The sequence below is a fragment of the Scatophagus argus genome, chromosome 11 (genome assembly GCF_020382885.2).
Source record: "Scatophagus argus isolate fScaArg1 chromosome 11, fScaArg1.pri, whole genome shotgun sequence".
Classification (NCBI taxonomy): Eukaryota; Metazoa; Chordata; class Actinopteri; family Scatophagidae; genus Scatophagus; species Scatophagus argus.
The window spans coordinates 13,218,366-13,242,759 of record NC_058503.1 but is presented as its reverse complement, the minus strand read 5'-3'; the positions used below and the strand labels follow the sequence as shown (position 1 = coordinate 13,242,759).

Sequence of the window (24,394 nt, the reverse complement as noted above, 5' to 3'; positions counted from 1 at the left end):
TCCTTCCAAATAAGGTTGGAAGATTAGTTTTTGTTTCTTTTATTTCTGCTCATGCTGAAAAAATGTGAACATGTTGCCAGCTTACAGTTTATATTGAGTTGACTTCATACTTCATTGACATGTTTGATTAGTGGAGCACATTCTTGCTATACCTTAACCCTTTTCTGTTACCCCCCTGTCCACAGTGCTCTGTGACTAGCCAGGGTATCAGTCCCTGTTCGACACTGACGAGTAGCACGGCGTCTCCCAGCACTGACAGCCCATGTTCCACACTCAATAGCACTACCAGCCGCCCCCCTCTCAGCCGATCCAGCCCCTGTGGCACCATCACAAGCCCCAGCTCCACACTTGAGAGCAAGGACAGTGGGATCATAGGTGAGAAACTGCCAACTCCGTTGTCATACCCAAATAACACCTTGGAGTTTTTGCACTACAGAGCAATGTCTTTATGATCAAGTCCATGATTTGGTTGTCTCATGCAATTGCATGAACACGTGGTTGATGCAAGTTCTTTACACATGTTTTTATGCTATTGGCTATGGCAATGTGCAAGTTAATGTAATAATAGGCCAAAAGGGCATTGAAACAGATTGCTTTCTAGCAAGCACGGATGTAAATGATAAACCATTTAAAATGTTTTTTTTTTTTTAAATCAGCTTTGCAAATGTTTTATGAACAGACATATACAATAAAAACCTTTGTAAGGTCTTGTGGATTCACCCAGTTTGTTTTGTGAGTAACACTTAATGTAAACAGATCTTTATTATCAAGCTTAATATGATGCTTTATTAAATCATTTAACAAAGATTCATATCTGAACCCACATAAAGTATGCTATAAAAGGTTTGTCAACTAAGCAGCCTCTTCACTGGTTTAAAACCACCTGTGGAGCATTTTCCAGAATGGTCAGTAACCACATCAGGAATGCCAGTGATGTGGTGAGTGTGGAAACGAGCGCTGATAACTCACTGCAGAGTAATGACAAGAAAAATACCAGCTTGCCGGTGGCTACATCAGTTGCTGAGTTAGATAAAAACATGGGTAATGACAAAGCCTCTGATGACCTCTCAGTAATGTTTTTCTGTTTTTTGTTTTGGCATTTGTACCGCATAGTTCAACCATCAGCACTGACTCCCCCAGCACACTCTTAAATATTATTGCTTATTACAGTGTTTCCCATGAAGCTCTTCTGTTTCCTAATTTGCAAACTGAGGATTACAATTACCTCACGTGCACTCGGTAGTTTAGAGAAAAGTCTCATTGGTACGGTGTCACTCATTCCTCTTTTTGTTAAACCCACTGGATTTTTCATGGGACTGAATAGCATTTGTGTCAGGGTATATTCACCCTCTACTATGTGTCACTTTATTGGGTTTTTACAAGAGCTGTTCCGGTGTGAAACAGCATTGAGGTGACAGTTGCCACAATTTGATGTTGTATTATACATCTCTGGTAATAGCCCTGTAAGACATCTGGGGATTTGTACAAGCTGACAGGAATATGACGTGGTCTATTGATATATTAATCCGTCTGCTGTTTTTACTCACAGAGCTTTCAGTCGTGATAAAAACGTTAGCAATTCATTCCGAAAATGGATTTTGAATATTTGTGATGAGGAATCTGTAGCACATTGTAACTTGCACTGGTGGATTTCAGGGAAAATGTTAGCTGTTGCGAATAAGGTTTAACCTTTTCATTATCCCTGTATGAAATAACTAGGATATCAAACATTTCATGCCTATTTAGAGAACTGACTGACATGATAATTTTGCAGTAGAAAACAATGCCAAAGCCAGACATAACTCAACGATTTGTATTTCCAGTAGTGCAGAGCTGACATAACTGGTTATCATGAGTCAGTCATTCTGTCCCCCCAGAGCAATGTTATAGCTAGCTGCTAAATAATTTATGGAAACTATGATGTATAATATCTTTCAGCACAGAGTATCGACATGCTACCACCCAAGATGAGACATGCAGTCACAGCCCATGCGTTGTAGTCTGTGTCAGTGTAAAGCTACTTTGCCTATGTCAAATCACATTTTTTTTTTTGTGACAGAATGACATGATGTGACATTGACCTACAACATCCCACACTTGATAAGACCCTGCAGGCATGGAAAAGAACAGAGCTGTGTTGTGTCCACAAGTCAGATTCCAGTCTGTGATTAATGTTGTTCTTTGAAGTTTTGACTCTCACTCTGGTTTCAAAAGCACATTAATTTGGCTTTGTACTGCATTATAATCTTCTTGCTGGAATTGGGGAGACTTTGCAATGTCTTAACATTTCCATACAGCTCTCATATTAGATTGTGCATGAAGTGCCTGTAGAAGGACTTATAAACAATGACTATATTCAGCTCTGTGTATGGTAAAATAAATAGTTTATTTTTTGCTGGAGGTTATGGTTCAACAAAGTAAGCAATGACTGTGACCTCTTCTATGCTGTGAAGACTGCTAATGCTCAGAGCGCAGCTAAGGGTTACAGGTGTCATGAATGACTCCATATTTTCCCAGGTAAAAGGCACGTGTGTCAGAAGGCCCAGGATGTGTGTTGTATTTGTGTTAGTGATGATGCAACATACTTTGGCATTATGAAATCTGGATTAGAAGTATGTGATGCAAACACAGCCAGCTGGTCAGTCAGTTCCAGTCCTCTGACTGTACTGATGTTTCTGTATCCAGCTGCTTGTCATTGTGTTGCTTTGGCCCTCCGCACACCATTTTGGTTCGTTTTAGATGGCTGGCCTGAGGGATTAAAGGATTTGTTCTCATTTTAACAAAACACCTGTCTGAACTCAAAAATATCAAGGCATGTTTCAACACTAGTTCTTCACTGTACTGTACTGACATTTTTCAGGCTCTCGAAAATGATAATCAAAAGAGGTTCAAGAATCTGAGTTTGGGAAATTAACAAATTCATACCAAATGTAGCAAAGCAAGTCAGTCGGCAAACTGTCTTGCTAGAGACAATTAGGAAATGCAGGTAGTTTAAAGGTAAAAGTTCCACTAGGGCTTAGCAGAGCTGTAGCACACTCTCACATTCCTTACCTCTTTCACTCGTCTTACCTCCCTTTCCTGCTTTAATTTCCTCTGTGTTTTCACCTCCTCTCAGCTACCATCACTAGTTCTTCAGAGAACGATGACCGCAGCGGCTCCAGCCTGGAGTGGAGTAAGGATGGCAGCCTGAGGGGCAGCGGGCGCCATGGCCTGGCACAGAGCGTTCGGGCGGATACCTGCTCCCCTGTGGCTGAAGAAGACTCCAACAGTGCCACAGCAACACCAGCCGACACCCCATCCAAGACAGATCAGAACACATCAGCAGGGGCACCACAGCCTCCCCACTCACCCGAGGGACCCATTACATACCTACCACAGGCGTCCTCTTCCCTCATGATGCCGAGGCCAAACTCTGTAGCAGGTAAGAGCCCTCAATTTTTGAGCCGTTCACATCTGGATGTCTTCTGTGCAGAAGATGGAAAGGAATGGATCTTTATGTCATTCTCAGAGTGTGTTCATTTAGCATTACATCAAAACATTTTACTTAAGCTTTCTTGTAGCCTAGTAACCTTTTGTTATGTTGACATTAGAATTGTGACTCTGTGCTTGGATCCCTTACTACATTGCATTTCCAGTCAGTTCAAAGTTGTGATGCTGCGATTTGACCTGCGCCTGAGGCTGACAAGTGTTATGTCAGTTCCAGTTCAAGCAAGTGACAAAAACAGACGGGAAAGAGCATGTGTGGAGGGAATAAGAAGTTAGTGTTATTCAGAAGCTGGGTTGTGCTTTACAACAAGGACTGCGGTATCAATACAGAAGTTTGGGATTAGGCAGCTGTTGTATGTTGTGCCTGCCATGTCAGACCTAAGCGCAAGCCTCTGTCTGGCTGATCTGTTCTGCATTCCTGCCCTGGAACCTGCCTGTTATGGCTCAGCTCGCCATATCCACACAGCTGTCACAGTTGTTGATATCACTCGGTACCCCCTCTTCCCCTTTTTCTCCTTCCCCCCCTTTTCCATTTCCAAATTTCTCTTGCACTGCCTCCCTCTGTTTTTGCCATTGCAGTTTTTGACCTTGGCCATGTTACACAGCCATTAGTTTTACATTTTCCTTTAAAAGTCCAAAGATGTGTTGAGACCAAGTTGATGCAAAGACCAGCAACAATTAAGTGCTCACTGAATGCAATAGTTCAGCTAGTATTTTAGAACAATGATTTTCAGCTGCCCTTAGGATTCAATAACCTGTTGGATTTTAATGTGTAAGTGAATAGTGAAATCACCAGCTATGTGCCATCACATTATTTTTATCTTGATGCATACCTAGTTACCACAATGCCCATGCGTGCTGTTAAGCTGAATAGACTCTGGAAATAACTGCAGTACAAACATAAAGAAAGAAGAGTTAAATGTTTGCTTATCATATCAGTTGCGGACTAGCACAAACTGTATGTAAAAGCTAAAGTACCTTAAATGAAGGTAGGAAAGATGAATAATGCACCCTTGAGGAGAAGGTGAAGACTATTAGGAGGTTAGGGGAACAGCTTGTAGAACAGACGAACAGTATGTCAACTGCATTGTACAAGCAGGCAATGCCCATTGGTCAGGCAAAATCACACAGAATTATAAAAAGTGGGGCACGCTGGGGACAGTTTGGGAAAGAAACAACAAAACTCAGACTTTGCTCAAATTGATCTCCAAGACAGAGCTGAGTCAAAGTTAATGGAAGAAGAAAAACAAAAAACGGTAGCATACAACAAATAAAACACCAGAATATGGCAGGGTGAAAGCATATCTGACAAGTGAATTTACTGCAGTGTTAACCTGGCACGTTCACAAAGCTGAACATGTAGCACACTTTTATGCTGAAAGTAATCTGCTTATTCTATTTGTCAAAAAATTGTCCCTGTAGTGTTTTTTTTTTTTAACTGATGGTCTGAGAGTTCATATAAGAGATAGAAGCACTACATGGATGGTGCATAGCCTGTTCTCAAACATAGTACACATTGCTATAGCTCATACATTCATTTCACACAATGTGTGCTGATTCTGTGATGTGTGCAACACTTTGGTGCCCACATGTAAACATAAAGTGGCACATGGCATTGAGCTGAACACGTCTGTTCAGTGACCATTCTGTTATTCCATGAATCCAAACCCTTTTACAGCTTGTCATTATTTTTTCGCTGACATAAACCTGACTGGCACAGAGACACACCGGCTCATAAAACTAACAGACCAGGAAATATTTGAGTGTCTGTGTGTGTGTGTGTTGTTTTGTGTGTGTTCACCAGTATGGTCCTCTTTCTGTGTGCTCCAAAAGTTTATGGGCTGATGTCATAGTTATGCAGTCTTGCCCTCTAGGGACCTGCAGAATTCACACCTCAGATTTTATGCTGTGTGGCAAAGCCCTGGGAGAGGACATCAAGGACACGATGAGACAACTTCATTTATGGCTCAAACCAATCTGTGTCCCTGTCGGGGTGTGACAGGGACAGTGCCTCTTTTCAGTTGATGCTCAAGGAAATTGTATTCAATAGAAAATAATATTTCTAAAGAAGCAATTACTGAAGCAGGTAGGAGCTACCATTAGAAAAGATACCATTGTACAAACCAAGCATAAAAGTATTCATAATAGGTACATTCACTGTATGTTTCAGAACCTTGAACATAGAGTAATTCTGACTACTCTGTGTGCATCTGTATGCCAAGACATTGGATAACAGTGTGTCTGCTGTGAATACTTAATGTCTTTTTGTTACCTAATGCCTATCGTGACTTTATTGATAAACATTAAGTAAGGACATTGAGATCAAACATGAAAAGAAATATAATAGCAGGATTTGATTTGATTTGATTAAAAACACTTGCAGAACTTCAGATTAGCTCAGATTAACTAAACTAAGTACTCCCAAAAAGATGCTGGACATTGAAGAACATTCCAGGGTTTAGGGTTTGGTTTATTGCTTTCTCTTATATATCTTAGATATTGCTAAACTTTTTATTCTAAGATTGTGTCCACCACATTTCTCATGGACCCACCTTTTCTGACACTGCTACCTAATGACCTGTGTGGTAATGTAGGCTAACACGATATAAATGAAACCAAAGACAGAGGCAGTGTGATTTCATCAATAGGTGAGACTAGTAAATATATTTTTGTTCAGTACTCTTGGAGTCAGCACCTACAGGTCTGAGATCACAGCGCTCTTTTCGGGTTGAAAGCAAGTTCTATCCCAAATGAGGTCAAGTCTCTCGAGGTCTTGTTGACAGGTGAGAGTGAGATGGAGTTCTCTCTTTCACACTCGAATCTACATTCCAGCCAACGCCAATGGTCATGAGCATAGCAGCAAAAAGTGAGATCACAGAAGCAAGCTGGCAGTTTTTTTTTTCACTGGGTGTCTGGGTGCATCTTGTGGCACACTTGGACATCTAAGAGGAACTGCTCTTTGAAGCTGAAAAGAGCCAGTTAAGGTTGGTTGGGCATCTCCAGACGCATCCACAAGGCATTCAGTTCCGTAGAGACTCTGGGGCAGGAACAGGGTGAGATGGTTATGTATGTGTACCACCTAGTCTGGGAACTCCTCAGGCACCCTCCAGGAGGAGCTGGAGTGTGTGGCTGTGTGGGCAACTGTGCTGAACACCTTGACTGTGATGTGTGGTGGAAGAAGCAGAGATGGATTTCCCAGATCTTGTGATTAACAGTTTTAATAGAGACCTATTTTCCACTGAAGGTAGAGAAAAATAAAACGTTCCAACTGACCACCGAAGACTAACTATTGCCTGTGCTGGGGCTGGGTGAGTAAACAAAATAAACTTGCAAAATGAAATGGAAAGGAAATATTCTTTGGCTCCACTCCAAACGTCTTCAGATATCTACTTTCAGAAGCAAAGCAGATTTTGTTCATTTGTTTCGTGCCAATCAGTCGGTGTGTAGCTGGGAATGTTAGCTGTATATGTAAAAGGAATGTCAGTATATTACTGCAGTGTTGTTTGCGCTGCCTCGGTGAACACACGCACATTCATGCTGTCGTTAGTTTGTCCACAGGGTGCAAGCAGCCCAGTGTGGAGCCTGCATGTGCTGTGGAAAGTTGCTGAAATGTAGGCTTGCACCTGTTACCTCTGACAGAGCTGAATCTAGATGCATCTGCAGGAGCAGTATGTAACTGCATCATTAGTCGGTTATCTCTCAGGAACTATCATGGCCACTATTCTTCAAAGAAGATATTTTCTGGCAACAGGCAGCATGAAATAATTGTCATATAGGCCTGTCGTGTATACCCTATTTTAAATCATAGCCGACCATGAGAAGGCTGTATGGGATTCATACATTCAAAAATGTGATTGTTATTTTTCTCTGAACTTTTAAGTGTTTTCAGAGAACCTATATGGAAGAAAAGGTTTTCCTCGTGTCTAGCAGCACCCTTGATAATGCAATCCTCTGTTTACAGATCAGTATTAAAAGCCTGCTGAGATGGCTCTCAATAGACATGGCATTACTAGCTAGAGCTGTAAATGTAAGTGTTGAACCTGTAAGTGTGCAATAATGCAGGTCAGACTAGGTGATTTATTTTTATACAATAGAGAAAAAAAGAGAGTAATTATATCACATAAAATATATCCAAATAATTACTCATATAGTAATTATATAACTAATTACTTCAGACTGTTTCCCTGACAGGAGGCAAAACATGTCTCCCACATTCTGTGTGGGAAATCTTTTAAATATGATGTGAGTGATGTTAGTGTGAACAGTACTGACCTTGTACTTCACTCGTAATGTTAGGCAGCTGGGCTGGTCACACATTAGCAGCGCTAACCTTTTGTCCACTGTGACACTTTCAGATAACCAATTTCCATCAAACCTGAATGTCCATGCTTAAAAAAAACACACAAATTTAACTTCACATGCCTTGCATACTTCTGTCTTCGTCATACTTAGGATATAAGAATTCTGTTTTTCAGTTACTTGTGTGAAGCTTTCCAAAAGGGTCTAGTTCTTGCCACTGAAATTCCGTGGTTTTGAAATCTTGCTTTCAGCTTCTTGTGGTCCGGTTTCTCAGACAGGGAGATTCAGTTAGGGTCACTGTGGCTCAAGAACGGTGCGACAGTGCATCTGTGGTGTTTTACTGCCAGAGACCACAGGGCTCTGTGGTCTGTGCCCCATGCACAATTGTTTTTTTCCACTCTGAAGTCATCTGTTCTTCTGGTAAAACTCAAGGTCTGTGTTAACTTTACCAATGATAATGGATCAAAGATCCTTCATAAGGCTCTGTCTTGACCTAAGTCTATGGACTGCTTCAAGGATATGTTGTTCCTCTATAAAAACCTTGGAGAACAATGACAAGGTAAGGTTTGTGCAGCTGTGTTTTGTTTGAGGGACTGAAGTCATCTGCATCTGGTCTATTTGAACACAGTGTCACTCAGTGATGTTTGCAAAGGTCAGACAGTAATTTTCTCAATTTGAATAATCTTGTCTCTCAAAGTACTGCAAAGCAGTACTGCATCATGAAGACAAGTGTTTTTTTTTAATTTGATACGCTGTAGCTCTGGAACAGGAAGGCGTGATGTAACAGCTTTGTCTGATAACCTGTGTTGCTCGTGTCTTTCAAGACAATGTTGTCTGGTGTCATTTTTGGACAATGTCAGCCTCTTTTTGTCAATGCTTTGTAATGTGTTCAGGTTGCCATGGAATCCTCGTCTGCCTCTGGCTTTAAGCAAACATTGATCTGTTTAGTTACAGATTGAAAAGAAAGCAAAAAGAACAGATAACCCATCCATATCCTCCACACTCTGAAAAGGTCAATTTTTAAAATCTCCATTCACAAAGAGTTGTCGATGCCTCTGTGTCACAGCTGGAGCAAAATGAAAGCCGTTGTACAGATCAATCTGATAGAATTTAGAGGAGCCATTGAAAATTCTGCTCAGTGGCACTCCATTGACAGATCAGAGCTTGCAAAATGTCTAATTTCTAAAGGACTGTGTGTTACCTAAAAATAAAAGCTGTCAAGAAACTAAAGAATCATTATGAGTGTGTGTCTTAATCCAGGACTCTTTTCTTTCTTGTAGTTCTTTGTTTATAGGTTTTGCAGTGAGGTATGATGTTGCTTGTGTTTCAAGTTGTGTTTGTTTTTCCTGTGTAGAAAATCTCTTTTAAAGTTACTCTGCAATCCAATATCTCAACAATTCCATTAAAATTTGTACATTTGTGACATGAATTGTAATAACTTGATCTCTTAACTTTTTATGTAGCGCCACCATCTGATGAAAATATAAATTTGTCTAGTAGTTTGATTTAGCCAACATTGAGGGCTAGTGATGGAGGCAAGAAAGATATTAGATATAATATATATAAGATATAAAGAAACAGATATTCACAACCAAAGTCCTAATTTAATGAATCTCAATTATCCATCCATTCATTGTCTATATCGCTTAGACATCAGGGATCAGGGTCGCGGGGGCTGGGAGCTTGCGGCTGTAGCCTATCCCAGCTCACTACGAGCGAGAGGCGCGATACACCCTGGACTGGTCGCCAGACGATTGCAGGGCTGACACATAAAAACAGAAAACCCAGACACGCAGAGTGAGAACATGCAAACTCCGCACAGAAGGGCCCAGACCCGGATTCGAACCTGGATAGCAGATATTCCATCCTGTTTCTAAAAAGCGTTTTTTTACTCTTACTCATACAGTGTCATACAATCGTTACAATGAATCTTCTGCAGCTTGAAAGGACGAGACGGTGGGCAAGCAGATGGAAGTACTGATTGTATCCATGGGTAAAGAGGAGATTGGAGATAAGGGGGCCAGTGGTCAGAGCAGGGGAGCTCAGCCCTCTTCTCTGTTCTGTCATGAGAAACACAGAGCTGAAGGTTTCAAAGGGCACACCTGCTTGAGGAAAAAGAACCCCATTTTCATCAGAACACAGTCTGAAGCTGCACAAATGTGTCTAAGTCACTGGAAGCACAGACATCAGGGTATCATATGTTTTATCAGGGAGTAGAGGAATCTAGAGACTGAGGCATAAATTGAATTGAAGGGGATATGAAGGCTCCCTGTGGGAATTCCTAGCCTTGGAAGAATTGTGGATAAAAAAAACTGAAAAATGGTTATAGTGCAGGATACAATGAAGGGAGTGTGTGCTTTTAAACTACTTAGACAAGTCCAACTGAGTGTTTCCTTCAGTCCTTGTTTATTGCTCCCGTGGGTAAAAAGATATGCCTATTGTAGACTGAGGTTCAGTGTGGCTTTTGTGTTCTCCACTCCAAAAATCGTAAAGAAATCATCGAAGAAAAAAGAAATATACTCTCCCGTGTGTCAGTACCGGGCTTTATGTTTGATTTTCTGTCCCTCTCTCTTCCTCTGTTCACACATCTCCCTTGCCCCCACCCCTCACCCTCCAGCATCCGTGTCATATTCTTTTTCATAACTCTGCTGCTGTACCTCTTTCTGCTCTACATCTTTTCCACATGCCTCTTTCTTATGCCTCACTCCATTCCAGCCAGGATCATTGATTAATGCAGACGTAGCTGCCCATTACAAGCTGTAATCAGCCACTGGAGACTGAATCTATTGGTTTTCCATTTATATTTTGTCTAATCCACTCCCTTTTCATCCTCTGCTGCTTGCTTAGCAAACTTTGTGTGTGCATGCAAATGCATGCAGCACATTGACAGTGTATACATTTGTATAGAAAGTGTGTGTGTGGGGGGGGGGGTGCACTCTGGAAAGCATTCATTTAGTGATTGCTTAATGCTGTATATGCTGTGACTGGCTGAGGGTTTGAGAGGGAGGCAGCCAAGCCCTCTGCTCAGCGGCTCAACGCTGTCAGTGTGCCTGCATGGCATCTTTGGGGCGAGGGAGTCGCTTTGTGTCCTTGGTGAGCTCATCCACTGGGAGGACTCTGGAGATTTAGTGTTTGCACCCTGCCTACTTGCCTGTATGTCTGTCTATGAAGTTATCACACTGGGGGAGGGTTTTGAGAATTCCCACTGTCCTTCCTCTGTTCTGCTGTTGGATGTAAGTAGCTGTGCAGTTGAACTTTAGGTTTTCTCAAGTTTTGATGCTTCATTGCCCTCACTGGCTCCATATATTGTTTTTATCTTTGTTGATGTCTTAGTTCAACCCTGTTCATTGTGGCAATTGTGAAAGCATTGTCCACTGCAGTGAAAGTAACCATGAGTGCCTTATTTTATTCTGATTAAAGCTGTATTGATAGCAGCTTGCTCAGTTGCTTGTTGTCAACAGGCGGGTTTTAATTAGTGGGACATTCCAGACAGCAAGTTAGTGACCAAGTGAGGGGAGAGAGGAAGTGAAGAGAAGAGCTGAGTGTTTGCGACAGCCTCTCCCAGTAGAGGCTGGTGAAGATGAAAAGCTTTCATTCTGCTCTTCAACAGGGCAAAGGGAGCATAGATCACCATGGTGATAAAATTGTTGAACAGCAAATGCCATTCAGAAGAGAGGTCTTGTTGTACTAGTGCACATCTTTATTATGTTCAGAGACCATGTGCTAGAGCTCAAATGTTTGCATTGTCATCCATGGCTCATGAAGTAGTTCATGTGGAAAGTATACGACCAGAAGGAGACCTTCTCCACTTCATGGTTGAAAACATGCTTCAAACATCTAACTGTCTGCTATATTGTCAGATTAACCTGTAGTAGAATGAGTTCTTTTCCTCTTTCTAACAGTAAGGTGGACAGTGCTCTCTGAGGCCTCACACTGTTTGTCTCCATGCTTCATTATTGTGTGTTGATTTACAGATAGAGTCTGTTCTTCATTATGGTACTGAAATCACAGTAAACTGTCCTGTGTTTACAAATACATTGACAGTAATGAACATGGAATTGAGTATTTCTATAGCTTTCTCTGATTGTAACAAGCAGAAAAGGACCATTTTGTCTTGACTTAAGGACATTGTTATTTTTCCTGCTGCAGTATACCGGTCGCTGCACACAATGCCTCAAGCAAACTGCAAATGTCAAAGCACACTGGCTCGCCGCTTCCTCACTCATCTTCTCTCAGAGATGCCACAAAATTTTACTCTTCAGCGTGTTTCTGCTCTTCATAGTCAATGTACCACTTGTGTGCTTCACTTTCTCTTTCTTTCTGTCTGTGTCCCTGTGTGCAGCAACCAGTTCCACCAAGCTGGAAGACCTGAGCTTTCTTGATGAACAGCGCAACACCCCCCTGCGGACATCCATTCGCCTGCCCTGGCATAATACAGGGGGAAGGCCACCTCAGGACTCTAAAGGTGAAGCTTGTTTTCTCCGCGCATTTGTCTCTATAGAGAAATTCATTTAAGGTTTCCTTGGCTCACCAGATTTTATCTTGGTTATATATTTTGGAACATCTGTCTCTCTGAGAGAAATCCCACACAGTGAATATTATATGAGAACATGAATCATTTAATATCACATTACAAACTATTTAACCCTCTTTTGAAAATGTCTTTTTCCTTTTCCACAACTCCTTAAACCTAAAGTTGACACAGAGGCAGAATCCACATAAGTGGATTCTTTTTTATATCCCTGCCGAAGAAACAACAGTACTAATTAACAGAAAACAAAACAAAACCAAGATTTGGTCTAGAGTACAAACACCAACAATTCACCAAGAATCCAAATGTTTTTGTTAAAATCTGCAAAACTTAAAGTTAAGCCATTGTTAAAACAATAAGCCATTTCAAAGTTACAGAAAACACTCAGACCAAAGGTGTGGGCTCTTTCAATAAGAACAGCATCTGGAGTACCATTTGGAAAGAAGAATCAGCTGTAGTGGCATTAATACTGATAGGTGCAATGATACTTATATTAGTATGGAGGGTAAGAGCTTTCAACGAGTTCCTAAAAGACAACGCGTTCAGAGATCTATTTCGTGCTGAAGTGGACCATATAGACAACTCTCTTTAAGTCCACTTACATTACAATTCCACTAAATCAAGCTAAAACAGACTATGGGAGGCTTCAGCTCTCAGGTTTTTGAAGTTCGTGGCAGATTGTGGGAGAACAAACAATCAGATGATCTTCTCGATCATGTCAGTCAGTGATGGAATTTGAATTTATTTTGGGATAAATTCAGGCTGAACTAAAGGTCGAGTCTTGTCATCACTTGATTGTGTTATTGGCACATCACTCAGAGGTTATTGAAGAGCTTACACTTAAATGATTGATGTTTCAACATTAAAACTTTGGAGTGTTGTTGTTGACAAAAAGTGGGATTAACTCCAGTAGCAAACTGAAGCATATTTCATGCCTTTGTCTGAAACGCAGTGTCTCTGATGCTACATATTTTTGTGAGACAGATTGCACAATTATAATTTTAATTAGTTTCCCTTTCCTCAGGTCGTTTCGCTCCCTACAAAGCCGTGGACATCATGCTCAAACCCTTGCTGTTTGAGGTGCCCAGCATCACCACAGACTCTGTGTTTGTGGGCCGAGAGTGGATCTTTCAGCAGCTGGAAGATGTCCTGAAGGCCAGCGAGTCTACAGAGAGCCACGGCGCTGTAGTGGTGGGCAGCGTGGGTTATGGGAAGACTGCCATTATCTCCCGGCTGGTAGCACTGAGCTGCCACGGAGGCCGCATGCGTCAGATTGCCTCCAACAGTCCCAATGCCTCCCCTAAAAGTAATCAATCAGTATTTGCCTTTGGGAGTTTTTAGTTAATGTTATTATTTTTTAATTTTGTAATTTTAGTGAAGGGAAGATATATCCATAGACAATATATCCTCGACTACTTTCAAACTGATTTCAGAAAATATGGCCTTATCTGCCTTCACAACATAAAAATCAATTTTGCTAGTGTAAATAGTGTTTATCTGTGTCTTCCAGGTGGTGGAGGACCAATTGCTGAACTCCCTCTCAGCCAGCCTCCACAGCCTACTCCACCTTCTAGTGCTGCCAACACACTGAGGACCAACAGCTGCCCAGGGACCCCTGAGATTCAGCGACGCAGGGAGGAGGCTGTCAGACGCCTGGCTGCAAAGGTACAACTTAAGTCAGTACTGTACCCTAGCATATAAGAGGAATTTTAAAAGTAACCTGAGTGGAGATGAAAAGATTGTCTTAAAGAAGATGATCCATCCCTCTCGCTGTGATGCGCAGAGTTGGTTTTAGTGTGTAAGAGATGCAAGCATGACCCTGGTGCCATCTCCAGTCAGTTGATTTGTACAGTTGTTTATATTCATTTGTTTCTGATTTTGATTGTTTTGTGACGTTGTATTCTGAAGCCGCTGTCTGCCTCTCTGCTCAGCCTGTATGTGTGTGTAGCTTGCCCTGCACACCCCCTGTTAAACAGTCACATGGATCTACAGCAGAGAGACAGCAGTGTAGCCTGGTCCCGACCTCACGCCATGTGAGCTGTTATTGGCTAGTGGCTACAGACCGCAGTCCAAGGACTGCCGCCAGAAACATCCAAGCACAGCAAAGTACTAAGAAAATATGTGCAAAGGGCAGGGTCACTGCAAATGCAGACACCAGCATGCACTTCTGGCAGGTCATAAGGGATGATGGACATGTATAATTTTGGTGTGAGTCTATATTTTGTTTTTTAAGGAAATCCTGAATAGTATACTTTAAATACTTGACTATGAAAACAATATTAATGTCTGCAGCAGCTCAGTGCTGCAGTGTGCCTGTGAGGCAGTGGGAAGAGGAAACTACTGCTCAGGTCTTCAGCATGCTCTTTTAGATCACAGATGGAAGGAATTTGCATTGTGTAGGGTGAACACAAAGTCTTTCTCTGCACTGCCATGGTAACACACTATAAGTATAAGTGCATTTTTTGTCCTAAATAACCTAAATACTATCTTAGAGTACACTCTGGTATTTACTCCAGATCAGCTGTCTGAAATAAAACTCCTGGAAGATAATATGTTCTTTTTCACAAGGCAGTTTTTTAATATTTTGTTGCCTGTCCTTTATTGGACATCCAACAGTAGAGAGATGACAAGAAAAGAGTGGAGGGAGAGAGAGAGAGAGAGAGAGGACAGTAATGACATCAGAAGAAAGAAAATTAAATCAAAGGTCCGCAGCCAGAAGAAAGCCAGTGATGTTGCAGTTCATTGTCCACTGATTTTCCATATCAAAATGTGTTTACAGGCCGTTTCCCGTGTTTGAAAAAGTAAACAAAAAAAAGGTGTGTAAAGCCTTTTGTTGCTGCAGAGGGGGTTGCACAAAATCTGACCTCTGATTATGTCATCTGAGGCGGCATCAGTAAAGGCTGAACCCTGTAACTGGGTAGTAAGTAAACTTACCAGTCCCCTCCTCATCTCTGGTTGAGTCTACTGGCTACATTAAGTGCCACTAGTATGGCACACCCAAATCTCAGTTTGCTCTTTCTGGGATTGAGTTGCATTGTGCATATGTACTTCTTAGGTTTTGATTAAGAATGTGTGAAACAGAAAAGATGATTTATCTGGTTTTGTTGCATCAGTTATGATCACTGTTTGGTCCATCACAAGTCTAAGATTGCTATAGGAGTGTAGTGCTAAATCAGTTGACTACTCTTGTAGTCCTTAGGCCACTAGTGCGCTCTGCATCCAGTTAATTTAAACTAAATATAGAAATGGTTTAATGAAATGCCTTGTTAACATTTGTGAACATTTAGTCTCCATATACATATTCAGTTCTGTTACATACTTTTGCCCATTTGGTTGGGCTCTAACGAAGCTGACCTGACTTAGATAAAATCACTCTAATGAAAGCTTCAGTATTGCTAACAGATAAAATAGGCCAACAGGGGCCATTTCAGTTCTTCATCAAACTTCTCATTTTGTTATAGTGGCAAATGAGCTACATTATTCCTACATTTTAGCCAGCACTGTCATTGCTATTGCAATGCTTTCTCACATTATGAGCAAAATTGTTCAAATGGGCAGACAAATCAGCACTGTGCTTGTCTGAACCATCCTCTACTTAATGCACTTTGGCTTGGATTGTGAAGTGGCTGTTTGCAGCTGTCTTTTGGTTTTATAATGTTTGGCTCCACAACTTTCATGGTGGTTTCTATCAATTTTGAATTCAGCATCATGAAATAATTTCAAGTGTCAGAAACCCCTCTTCACATTTTCGCTCCTGCACCCTTAATGCTTTGTTGATAAAACAGCACCACTGAGTCCGTAGCATTGATGGGTTGCAAAACCTGCATGTTCAGGCCATTCTGGAAATGCTCACTCGACTGAAACTCTCAGAGGAATTTAATACCTTTGGCATTGCTTCACCTGCTGAGAGTTTTAACAAAGAATATGGGGCACCACTGTGTTTCAGAGAATATTTTTGATTCATGATCACATTCACTTGATTTGAATACCTTTGGGATGGCGAGTTGTTAGCACTTTTGATGGGTGGCACAGCTTTCTAATGGGACTCTCTCTCAGGGCTCAGTCATTGAGCCTGCTTTGTCCTCATTTTTAACATTACTGATTATATCCTGGTGTCCCTTCAGGGTTTAGCACTCTTGCCTTGTCGTGAATGCCTCCGTGGAGGTGAAATGGGGCATGAGACACAATTACTATGTAGTTTTCTTCTGCAACTGGGAACACTAAAGTTCATGCACCAGACAGATGACTTTATGCCTGTGGGGCTCATCTAAATGTCGTTGAAACTGAAGCAGTATCCCTCTAGCCAATTATTGTGTAAAGTGTTTCCAACAGGCGCTCTCACAGGGGGCTCTGTTCCTGTGATGTGTGAATACTGATGCAACACTGAGAAGCTTCTGTCAAATTCTGTCGTTTCTTTTTAATCATTGATTTAAAAGTGAGCGCTGAGGCCATTACATTTTGTGGTTTTGGGATTTTTTATTTTTTTATTTTTTTGCAGTTTTATGCCTTACACCTCTGACACCTTTTTCTTCTTTGTTTCTCAGCAGTGAATTCATTGTTATTCCAGTAGATGAGGAACTGCAGGTGCACTGCAGTTGTTGCATCATCATTTGTCGAGATCTTGTCGTTCATTGATGAAGCAGTCGTCTAAATAAGTTGTGCAACAACTATCACTTCAGTCTCTCTGGCAGACACCCTTCTGTATTAATGCAAACAGTGGGTTGCTTTAATTCAATGCTTTTGCTGAACATAATTTCCGAGCTTCGATCTGTTGCTTTGTTATCACATCTTCCACATAAAGCCCTCAATTTGTGTGACACATAAAATCTCCCAGGAGAAAAGTGTTCCACAGTCTCTGTTTTCTCTCAGACATCTGACTGGAATATTGTGTTCTACCAAGATAAACTGCAACATCATAGCCCTGTTTCTTGTGTGTAATTAATCACATGTGACTTGACTGGTGAGCTGTCTTGGCTTTCACAGTCTAGAAAAATCTCAGAATGTACAGTAATATTTGGTCATCTTTACTGAAACAAATCAGTTGCTTCTATTCCTGTTCCTGTTCATATTCCAGTAAAGAAAATTTAGTACCATTGAATTTAATGGAAGTAATAGGCTTTGGTAGTCTTCTTCTACAAACTCTCATTTTCTTCCTTGCCTAATGTGTTTAGGTTCTGCTTAATATTCACAGATTTATGTACTTCTGACAGATAAGCTTTGCAGAGCCACATATTATTTTTGTCAGTATTATAACGAATTCAGATCTAGAGACAACTAGTTTTGTGTTACAGTGATAGTGTGAAATGTACCATAGACAAAGCTCCTTTTGTTCCACTTAAATAGCAGTCACCGCTCTTCAAGCAGCACCATCACAAGACCCTGGATTGATGTTGAAAGTGTATGGTTTCATTGTTCCTACTTTACCTCGTTTCAGACCTTTACAACGCTGTCAACGCCTTTGTTATTTTCAGTGAAATGACAGTTCAGTTTAATTGTCAGTCTAGTTTCCATTTGAGACAAATTTGAGTATTCACAGGTTGTTTTGCCAAGGTACCAGACCAATGTGTTCCTGCAATGATTTGCTCACCCAGATGGTTGCCATGATTCAACAGGAAGGATTTTAGTAAGACATCATTTGCAATCACTATATGGTTCCCGGAAGGTGGAATCTTTCTCACCTTGGGCCAAACCCGATGTGCCACCTCGGATGAAAGTAGGCTTTAGGCAGTGACTTTTCCAGAAGCTGATCTGCATTGTTATTGGAGCAGCAGTAGGCAGCAGGAGAAGAGGAAGAGCCAGCAGAGGAACAGGTCAGCCACTCCCTCCTCCTCCTGCTGCCCCTGGAAGTGTGTCAGCTCCTGCAGGTTGGACTGTAATTAGAATAGAGTCATATATCCCCAGGGCATCTCACCTTCTTCTCCATCTCTGTTCCTCCTTTTTTTCCTTCTAAATCAGACCTCCTTTGAACACTGCAGAAACCTGTTCAGACACAGAGGATCCTTCTTTTAGAACTGCACCTGGGATCCACTGGACTTTATCTGATGTGGTCAGCCATTACCCACCTAATCAGTCATCCCTTCTGTGTGGACTGGGTGGATTAAGTCATCTTCTAAACTTTGTTGAAAAGATAATATGTGACTTAAAGGAGGGTTATAATATGAAAGGAATAACACTCAACACTATATCCACAGAATTTGGTTTTTAATCAACAGTGCTGCTGGCTCTTTTAAATGCTTTTAGGTTGTTGAACGTTTCCAGCTTTGCACATTTTTCATTGCTAAAGCCAAAATTAATTTATGCTCCTAATTTGTTACTCTAATATGCTTTTAATTCTTAAGTTCAAACCCTCTCTTTATCTGTTTTTCTTCCAACTATTTGTCTTCCAGGTGGTGGCATATCACTACTGCCAGGCAGATAACACCTACACTTGCCTGGTGCCAGAGTTTGTACATAGTATTGCTGCCCTGCTGTGCAGAGCACACCAGCTCAGCGCATATCGGGAGCTGTTGCTGAAAGAACCCCACCTCCAGAGCATGCTCAGTCTGCGTTCATGTGTCCAAGACCCCATGGCTGCTTTCCGTAGGGGGGTACTTGAGCCACTAGTCAACCTTCGTAAAGGTAAAACCACTGCTGAATAATATTTAATGTTCTTCTGCTGTCACTTAATTTTGCGTTTGCTATCTTAGTCTGTTTTAAGCCAGATGTTGCTCTGCAGGAAATATATAGTACATATATGGATATATATTTATATTTAAACAGTCTTACCTTTGCAGAAGTGCTGACATGTATCTGAACAAATTTGTGTATGTGACTAAGTTTTGTCAAACACTAGGGCTAAACTAAATTCTAGTTACTTGTTAGATTTCTAACTGACAGCTGACACTGTGGTGTAGTGTCAGTTGCTTTGCAATCTACCAGACACTTCTGCTATGCCATATAAAGACAGTATGATATGAACATTATCGTAATGTAAAACACAACCATCACAAATGTGTGATAATACCAAGGGATCGGAGGAAAGATAGATTTCCCACAGGAGCTCAACGAGCTGCCACTTGAGGTATTTACTGTTTTCTTTAAAGAGCAAATGTAATTTGACATTTCAGAAGAGTAAAGTGGTAGCAGTGTCTGTACTCACTCACTGCACCATTAAGAGCCAGTTAGTTACTGCAGTGAAACAAGGCACCTCAGCACCTCACTGCAAGATGTCTTACATTTGTTGGTTTTTGTGTGTCTGATTCCAGAGCGCAAGATTCCAGAGGACGACCACATCATCTTGATAGACGGGCTGAACGAAGCCGAGTTCCACAAGCCTGACTATGGAGACACCGTTGCCTCGTTCATCACTAAGATCATTGCCAAGTTCCCCCCCTGGCTTAAACTGGTGGTTACTGTGCGAGTCAATTTAGTGGTAAGGAAGAGCTCATTAATAAAAAACAAAATAAAATATGTGTACTACAAAAGAAGTCACACTCCCTGCCAGCCATCAAACCCTGTAGATTTTCACAAGGGTGAGAGCTGAAAGGCTTTCCTGAGCTGCTCTTCCTTGTTATACTCTGCTCCCTACACTGTCATTTTTGTCAAGCATATCCATTCAAGAGGGAATTGTCAAGTATCAGTGACCTGGAAATCAAGGCTGCGTGGCAGGGAAAGGGCAGTCAGTCACTTTGAGCTGACTAGCTTGGAGGGAAAGTGACAGTAGGTCGACCAGTTACAGAGATGTGCTGGGTCTATGTTGTCATCACTGGCAATAGCTGAGGCTCTGACATGCAACGGCTGATTCTCTTTGCTGGAGTGGAGCTCTGAGCCTGGGATAATAATGTGATAGCTGACTGACTGACATCCAGAACTCAAGTTATTAATGCTCAGGCAAACGCCAGGTCGCAGCACCGTCCATCAGTATGCATCACGCTACAAACTGTGAACCAAAATGAATAATTGGTTCCTCGTGAGGTTCTCTGGATGTACCATGTCAGTATATTGTAAGCTTGACATTATGTATTTAGTTCGTATGTATTCAGGTTTATTAATTTATTAGGGTGAGTTCATAATGTGGATTTTTTTTTGATGTCCCAGTTAACTTCACACCACGGAATTGACTGAATAGAGCCGAAGGGAATTTGTGTCTCTGAAGTCACTGTTCAGTGTCATATGTCGCAGCATCTGAGCGACTAGCTGATAAAATAATGAATCATTCATATAACACTGGAAAGGCCATTTTAATATTTTTGTCTTTGGAGGTAGTCATGTAAAAATGATACAGCTCAGGTTGCAACCACAGCATCATATATCTGCGAATAAATGTCATGAAAATTTGACAGTATTGTTTTGCACTTTGAGCAAACAAATAAGGCTCAGGAAAAGGGCTCAGCATATTAACCTGTGCTTGGTAGAATGACATCTGCTTTATCTGTGAGGTGTTGCTGGCACTTCAACCCACCTCTGGGAATATGATCAGTGTATTTTGGTGACTTGGTGCATGTGTATGGATGTGTGGATACATGTGTTTGTGAGCGTGTTCGCTGTACCTTGTCATCATGAGGAAGAGAGAATTATCTCACCGAGGCAGTGTTTCTCTAGCCTCAGACAGGCTGAGGATTGGAGGATTAAGGTGCATTGATTTCTCCAAACCCCAGGACATAGATTGAAATGTGAGCTCTGGCTCAGACTTGTGCTAGAAGTGTTCCTGTTGACCGATGCCCCCCACCACTACCACCACCACCACCACCGTCTTATCCATTCTCTGCCTCTAAATACTCACTTTCCCAGTCTCGTTTTTATATAACAGCTACACTTCCAACAGTTAAAATTTTCTGCTTTGGCTTGATAGCTCAGTGTGTTTGCTTTCTCTCTGATAAAACACACACACACACACACAAGCAGGATTTTTTTTTTCAAATGTAAGGATGTAAAAAATGCTTTTAGCCTTAATTATTCTATTTGTCTGTTGCATTAACGAGGAGCACAATTTAGATTTAGGGACGAGCTAGATTTGTTATTTGGTGTTTGTGATTTTCTCATTAATATTGACTAATTTGCAATGAGAATGAAATTAAGCAGCATATCTGCTCTGAGTGGCAGCACGGTGGTGCGGTGGTTAGCACTGTTGCCTCATAGCAAGAGGGTTCCAGGTTCGAATCCCATTCTGGGCCCTTCTGTGTGGAGTTTGCATGTTCTCCCTGTGTCTGCGTGGGTTTTCTCCGGGTACTCCGGCTTCCTCCCACAATCCCAAAAACATGCACATTAGGTTAATTGGCTACTCTACATTACCCTGCGATTGACTGCCGATACTGGTTCGACCAGTCAGCTGGGATAGGCTCCAGCCCCCCTGATGGATAGGCAATATAGAAAATGAGTGTCTGCTCTGATATAAGTTCTTGTTTATAACTGATTTTGTCTTTTCAACAGGAGATCACCAGCCTTCTGCCCTTCTCCAAGATCTCCCTGGATGACTTTAGCGACAACAAAGAGATAAGCAACGACCTCAATGCTTACATTCAATATCGCATCAATGGCAGCAAGGATATCATGAACAATATTAGCCTGAATGGCAAGGCAGACCCTATCACTGTTGGCAAGCTCAGTAGCCACCTGATCTCACGCAGCCAGGGCTCCTACCTGTATCTTAAACTCACCCTGGATCTGTTTGAGAGAGGCCACTTGGTGATCAAGAGTGCCAGCTACAAAGTTGTACCCGTCTCGCTGGCTGAGCTATACCAGTTACAGTGCAACATGAAGTTTATGACCAATTCGGCCTTTGAGCGTTCACTGCCCATCCTCAACGTGGCGCTAGCCTCATTGCACCCCTTGACTGATGAGCAGCTGTTCCACGCCATCAACGCCGGCTTCGTCCAAGGGGAGCTGCCATGGGAGGACTTCCAACAACGCATGGAGTTGCTCTCATGCTTCCTCATCAAACGGCGGGACAAGACGCGTATGTTTTGTCACCCCTCCTTCAGAGAGTGGCTGGTGTGGAGAGCTGATGGAGAGAGCACGGACTTCCTCTGCGACCCCAGGTCAGTCCTCTGCTTTGTAAGTAAATGCAGTAACTGAGCAGTTCTCCCTTTAGGAATCTGGGTTGCTATTACAGACACGATAAGTCTGTAGTGCATCTAGAAATATTCTTGCAATGCGTCACAATTAGACCTCAGACAGTCTATGAGCTATGATGTTTTTAATTAAAATATCCTTTGAGTGATTTTGAGACTTTGTCTTGGAGCACTGCTTGAAATTCAACAATATGCGCAGCAGACCCACGCTCTAAAGAATTTTTGTACTTGTCAGTGCAGTTTTAAATTGGTTATTAATAGCATATGAATCATGGCCACCACTTTGCACAAAAATTAAACTGACATGAACTGTCTACATAGAGACTAAGTAGAATGTTCGAATCAATAAGTGCAGCAGGGCTCGTTTCTGAGGCAGGGAGGAAATTGAGCTTGAGAGGTTCCACGTATTTATTGTATTCATAGCAGCCCGTTATTTATGATGCCACTGCTAATGCACTGTATTGCGACTTGTTTTGTTACCAGCAATCAGTAGTTTGCAAGGACACTACTGACATACAGATATTCTTGCCACAGACTGAAGAGCTAAATTTCCATTAAAACCAAAATGTAATAGTGGTAGTCTTTTTCGCCGAGCAGTGGGTACCACCTTAATTTGAAATAGCTGGATGTCAAAAATGTATTGAATTCATTTTGTAAAAGTCATGTTATTAGTGTGTATTCTCACCGTTGTGTTCCTGTTCACTAAAAACGCATGTTAGAAATGGAGCAGTTCTAACAGGCTATGTGAACTTTTCAGAAGAGGCTTCAATTTGCAGAAAATAATCATTGTCTCCCGCTGGCCCGTTTTGCCCTGTATGACAGGCTTATCTGCTTTAGTAGCGTTACCTAATTGTAATTCTGGAGCCCCCTCACCCACATTAGAGCCTACAGTCATTCACACTTAACAAAAAGGATGATGTCACTTTGGCCTGCTTTTTGTCCTCCCTGTTGCTCGTCAGTATCACCTCCGCTCACACAGTGGTGTCCCTAAATGGACCAGAGCTTAGCTTCATATTCTGGTCATTCACAGCCTTCCAAGTCCGTCATTAAAACAAAACAAAGGCTCAGAGCCTGGCACAGAGAATGCACATGCAGACAAAGGCTTTCTGCACTGCCTCTCTGTTTGTGCCTGGGCACAACTAGAGAGAATTTTAACCAGATCAAAGTGATCTGCAGTCATGCATATCCTTTTAATGAAGTTCTGCATTAATTAATGCCAGATTGCCTGAGTGCAGAAGGAAAGAAGAACCCAGGGGTTTATTCACTCTTCCCTATCTTTCAGTGGGGCATTACTCAGCGTTTATTTACAAAAGCGCAGATTGAATTAGTTCACCATGACAATTCATGTGCAGACTTTACATATGACAAAAAAAACTAGCATCCAAAGTTCATCCTGAAGCAGATGGTACTGAATCCATGTTTCAAACATTAAGTTTGCAGTTCTTTTTGCTAACTGTTCTGCTTTACAGCTCAGCATCCTTTCTTCTCTCCTAACCCAGGACCGGCCACGCTCTTATGGCTTTCATGCTTTCCCGCCAAGAAGGGAAACTGAATCGGCAGCAGACTATGGAACTGGGACATCACATCCTTAAAGCACACATCTTCAAGGTAAAACTATGGAACCTATAGATGCCCCCTACATTCATCTTTGATTGGAATCCACCCCTTCTAGGAATTTCATGGCGTTCATTCACTTTTTATGTATTGTATGAGTAGAGTTGACGAGAGGAGAAGCCACGGGATGTGAGAAGAAACACTGATAGCTTGTGCTGCTCAAGTTGACTAACATTTTATGTACGTGTGTTTTCGTCTTTGTGCAATCATGTATGTGGTGTTTGTGTGTGGCTGCAGGGCCTGAGTAAGAAAACAGGTGTGTCGTCCAGCGTGCTGCAGGCTTTGTGGATCAGCTGCAGTGCCGATGGCCTTTCTGCAGCCTTGGCCTCCCTGAGGAATCTCTACACACCTAACGTCAAGGTAAAGATGCTCTCCAGCTGTTATGTGTCAGTTGGACCTGATACAAACAGTCACT

At 41.8% G+C, this 24,394-nt stretch overlaps 1 protein-coding gene across 3 annotated transcripts in view; it reads left to right on the top strand.

Annotated features, from left to right (window-relative positions):
* The window catches only part of tanc1b (tetratricopeptide repeat, ankyrin repeat and coiled-coil containing 1b), a 96,654-nt gene that overhangs the window by 57,045 nt on the left and 15,215 nt on the right, over positions 1-24,394 (top strand). For all 3 annotated transcript variants that reach the window (XM_046403470.1, XM_046403468.1, XM_046403467.1), the window contains 10 exons: positions 186-375; positions 3,116-3,421; positions 12,128-12,250; positions 13,341-13,622; positions 13,827-13,981; positions 18,703-18,934; positions 19,561-19,727; positions 21,725-22,332; positions 23,865-23,973; positions 24,217-24,339. In XM_046403470.1, the coding sequence (XP_046259426.1) occupies positions 186-375; positions 3,116-3,421; positions 12,128-12,250; positions 13,341-13,622; positions 13,827-13,981; positions 18,703-18,934; positions 19,561-19,727; positions 21,725-22,332; positions 23,865-23,973; positions 24,217-24,339 (2,295 nt within the window). The remainder of the gene's footprint in view (positions 1-185; positions 376-3,115; positions 3,422-12,127; positions 12,251-13,340; positions 13,623-13,826; positions 13,982-18,702; positions 18,935-19,560; positions 19,728-21,724; positions 22,333-23,864; positions 23,974-24,216; positions 24,340-24,394) is intronic.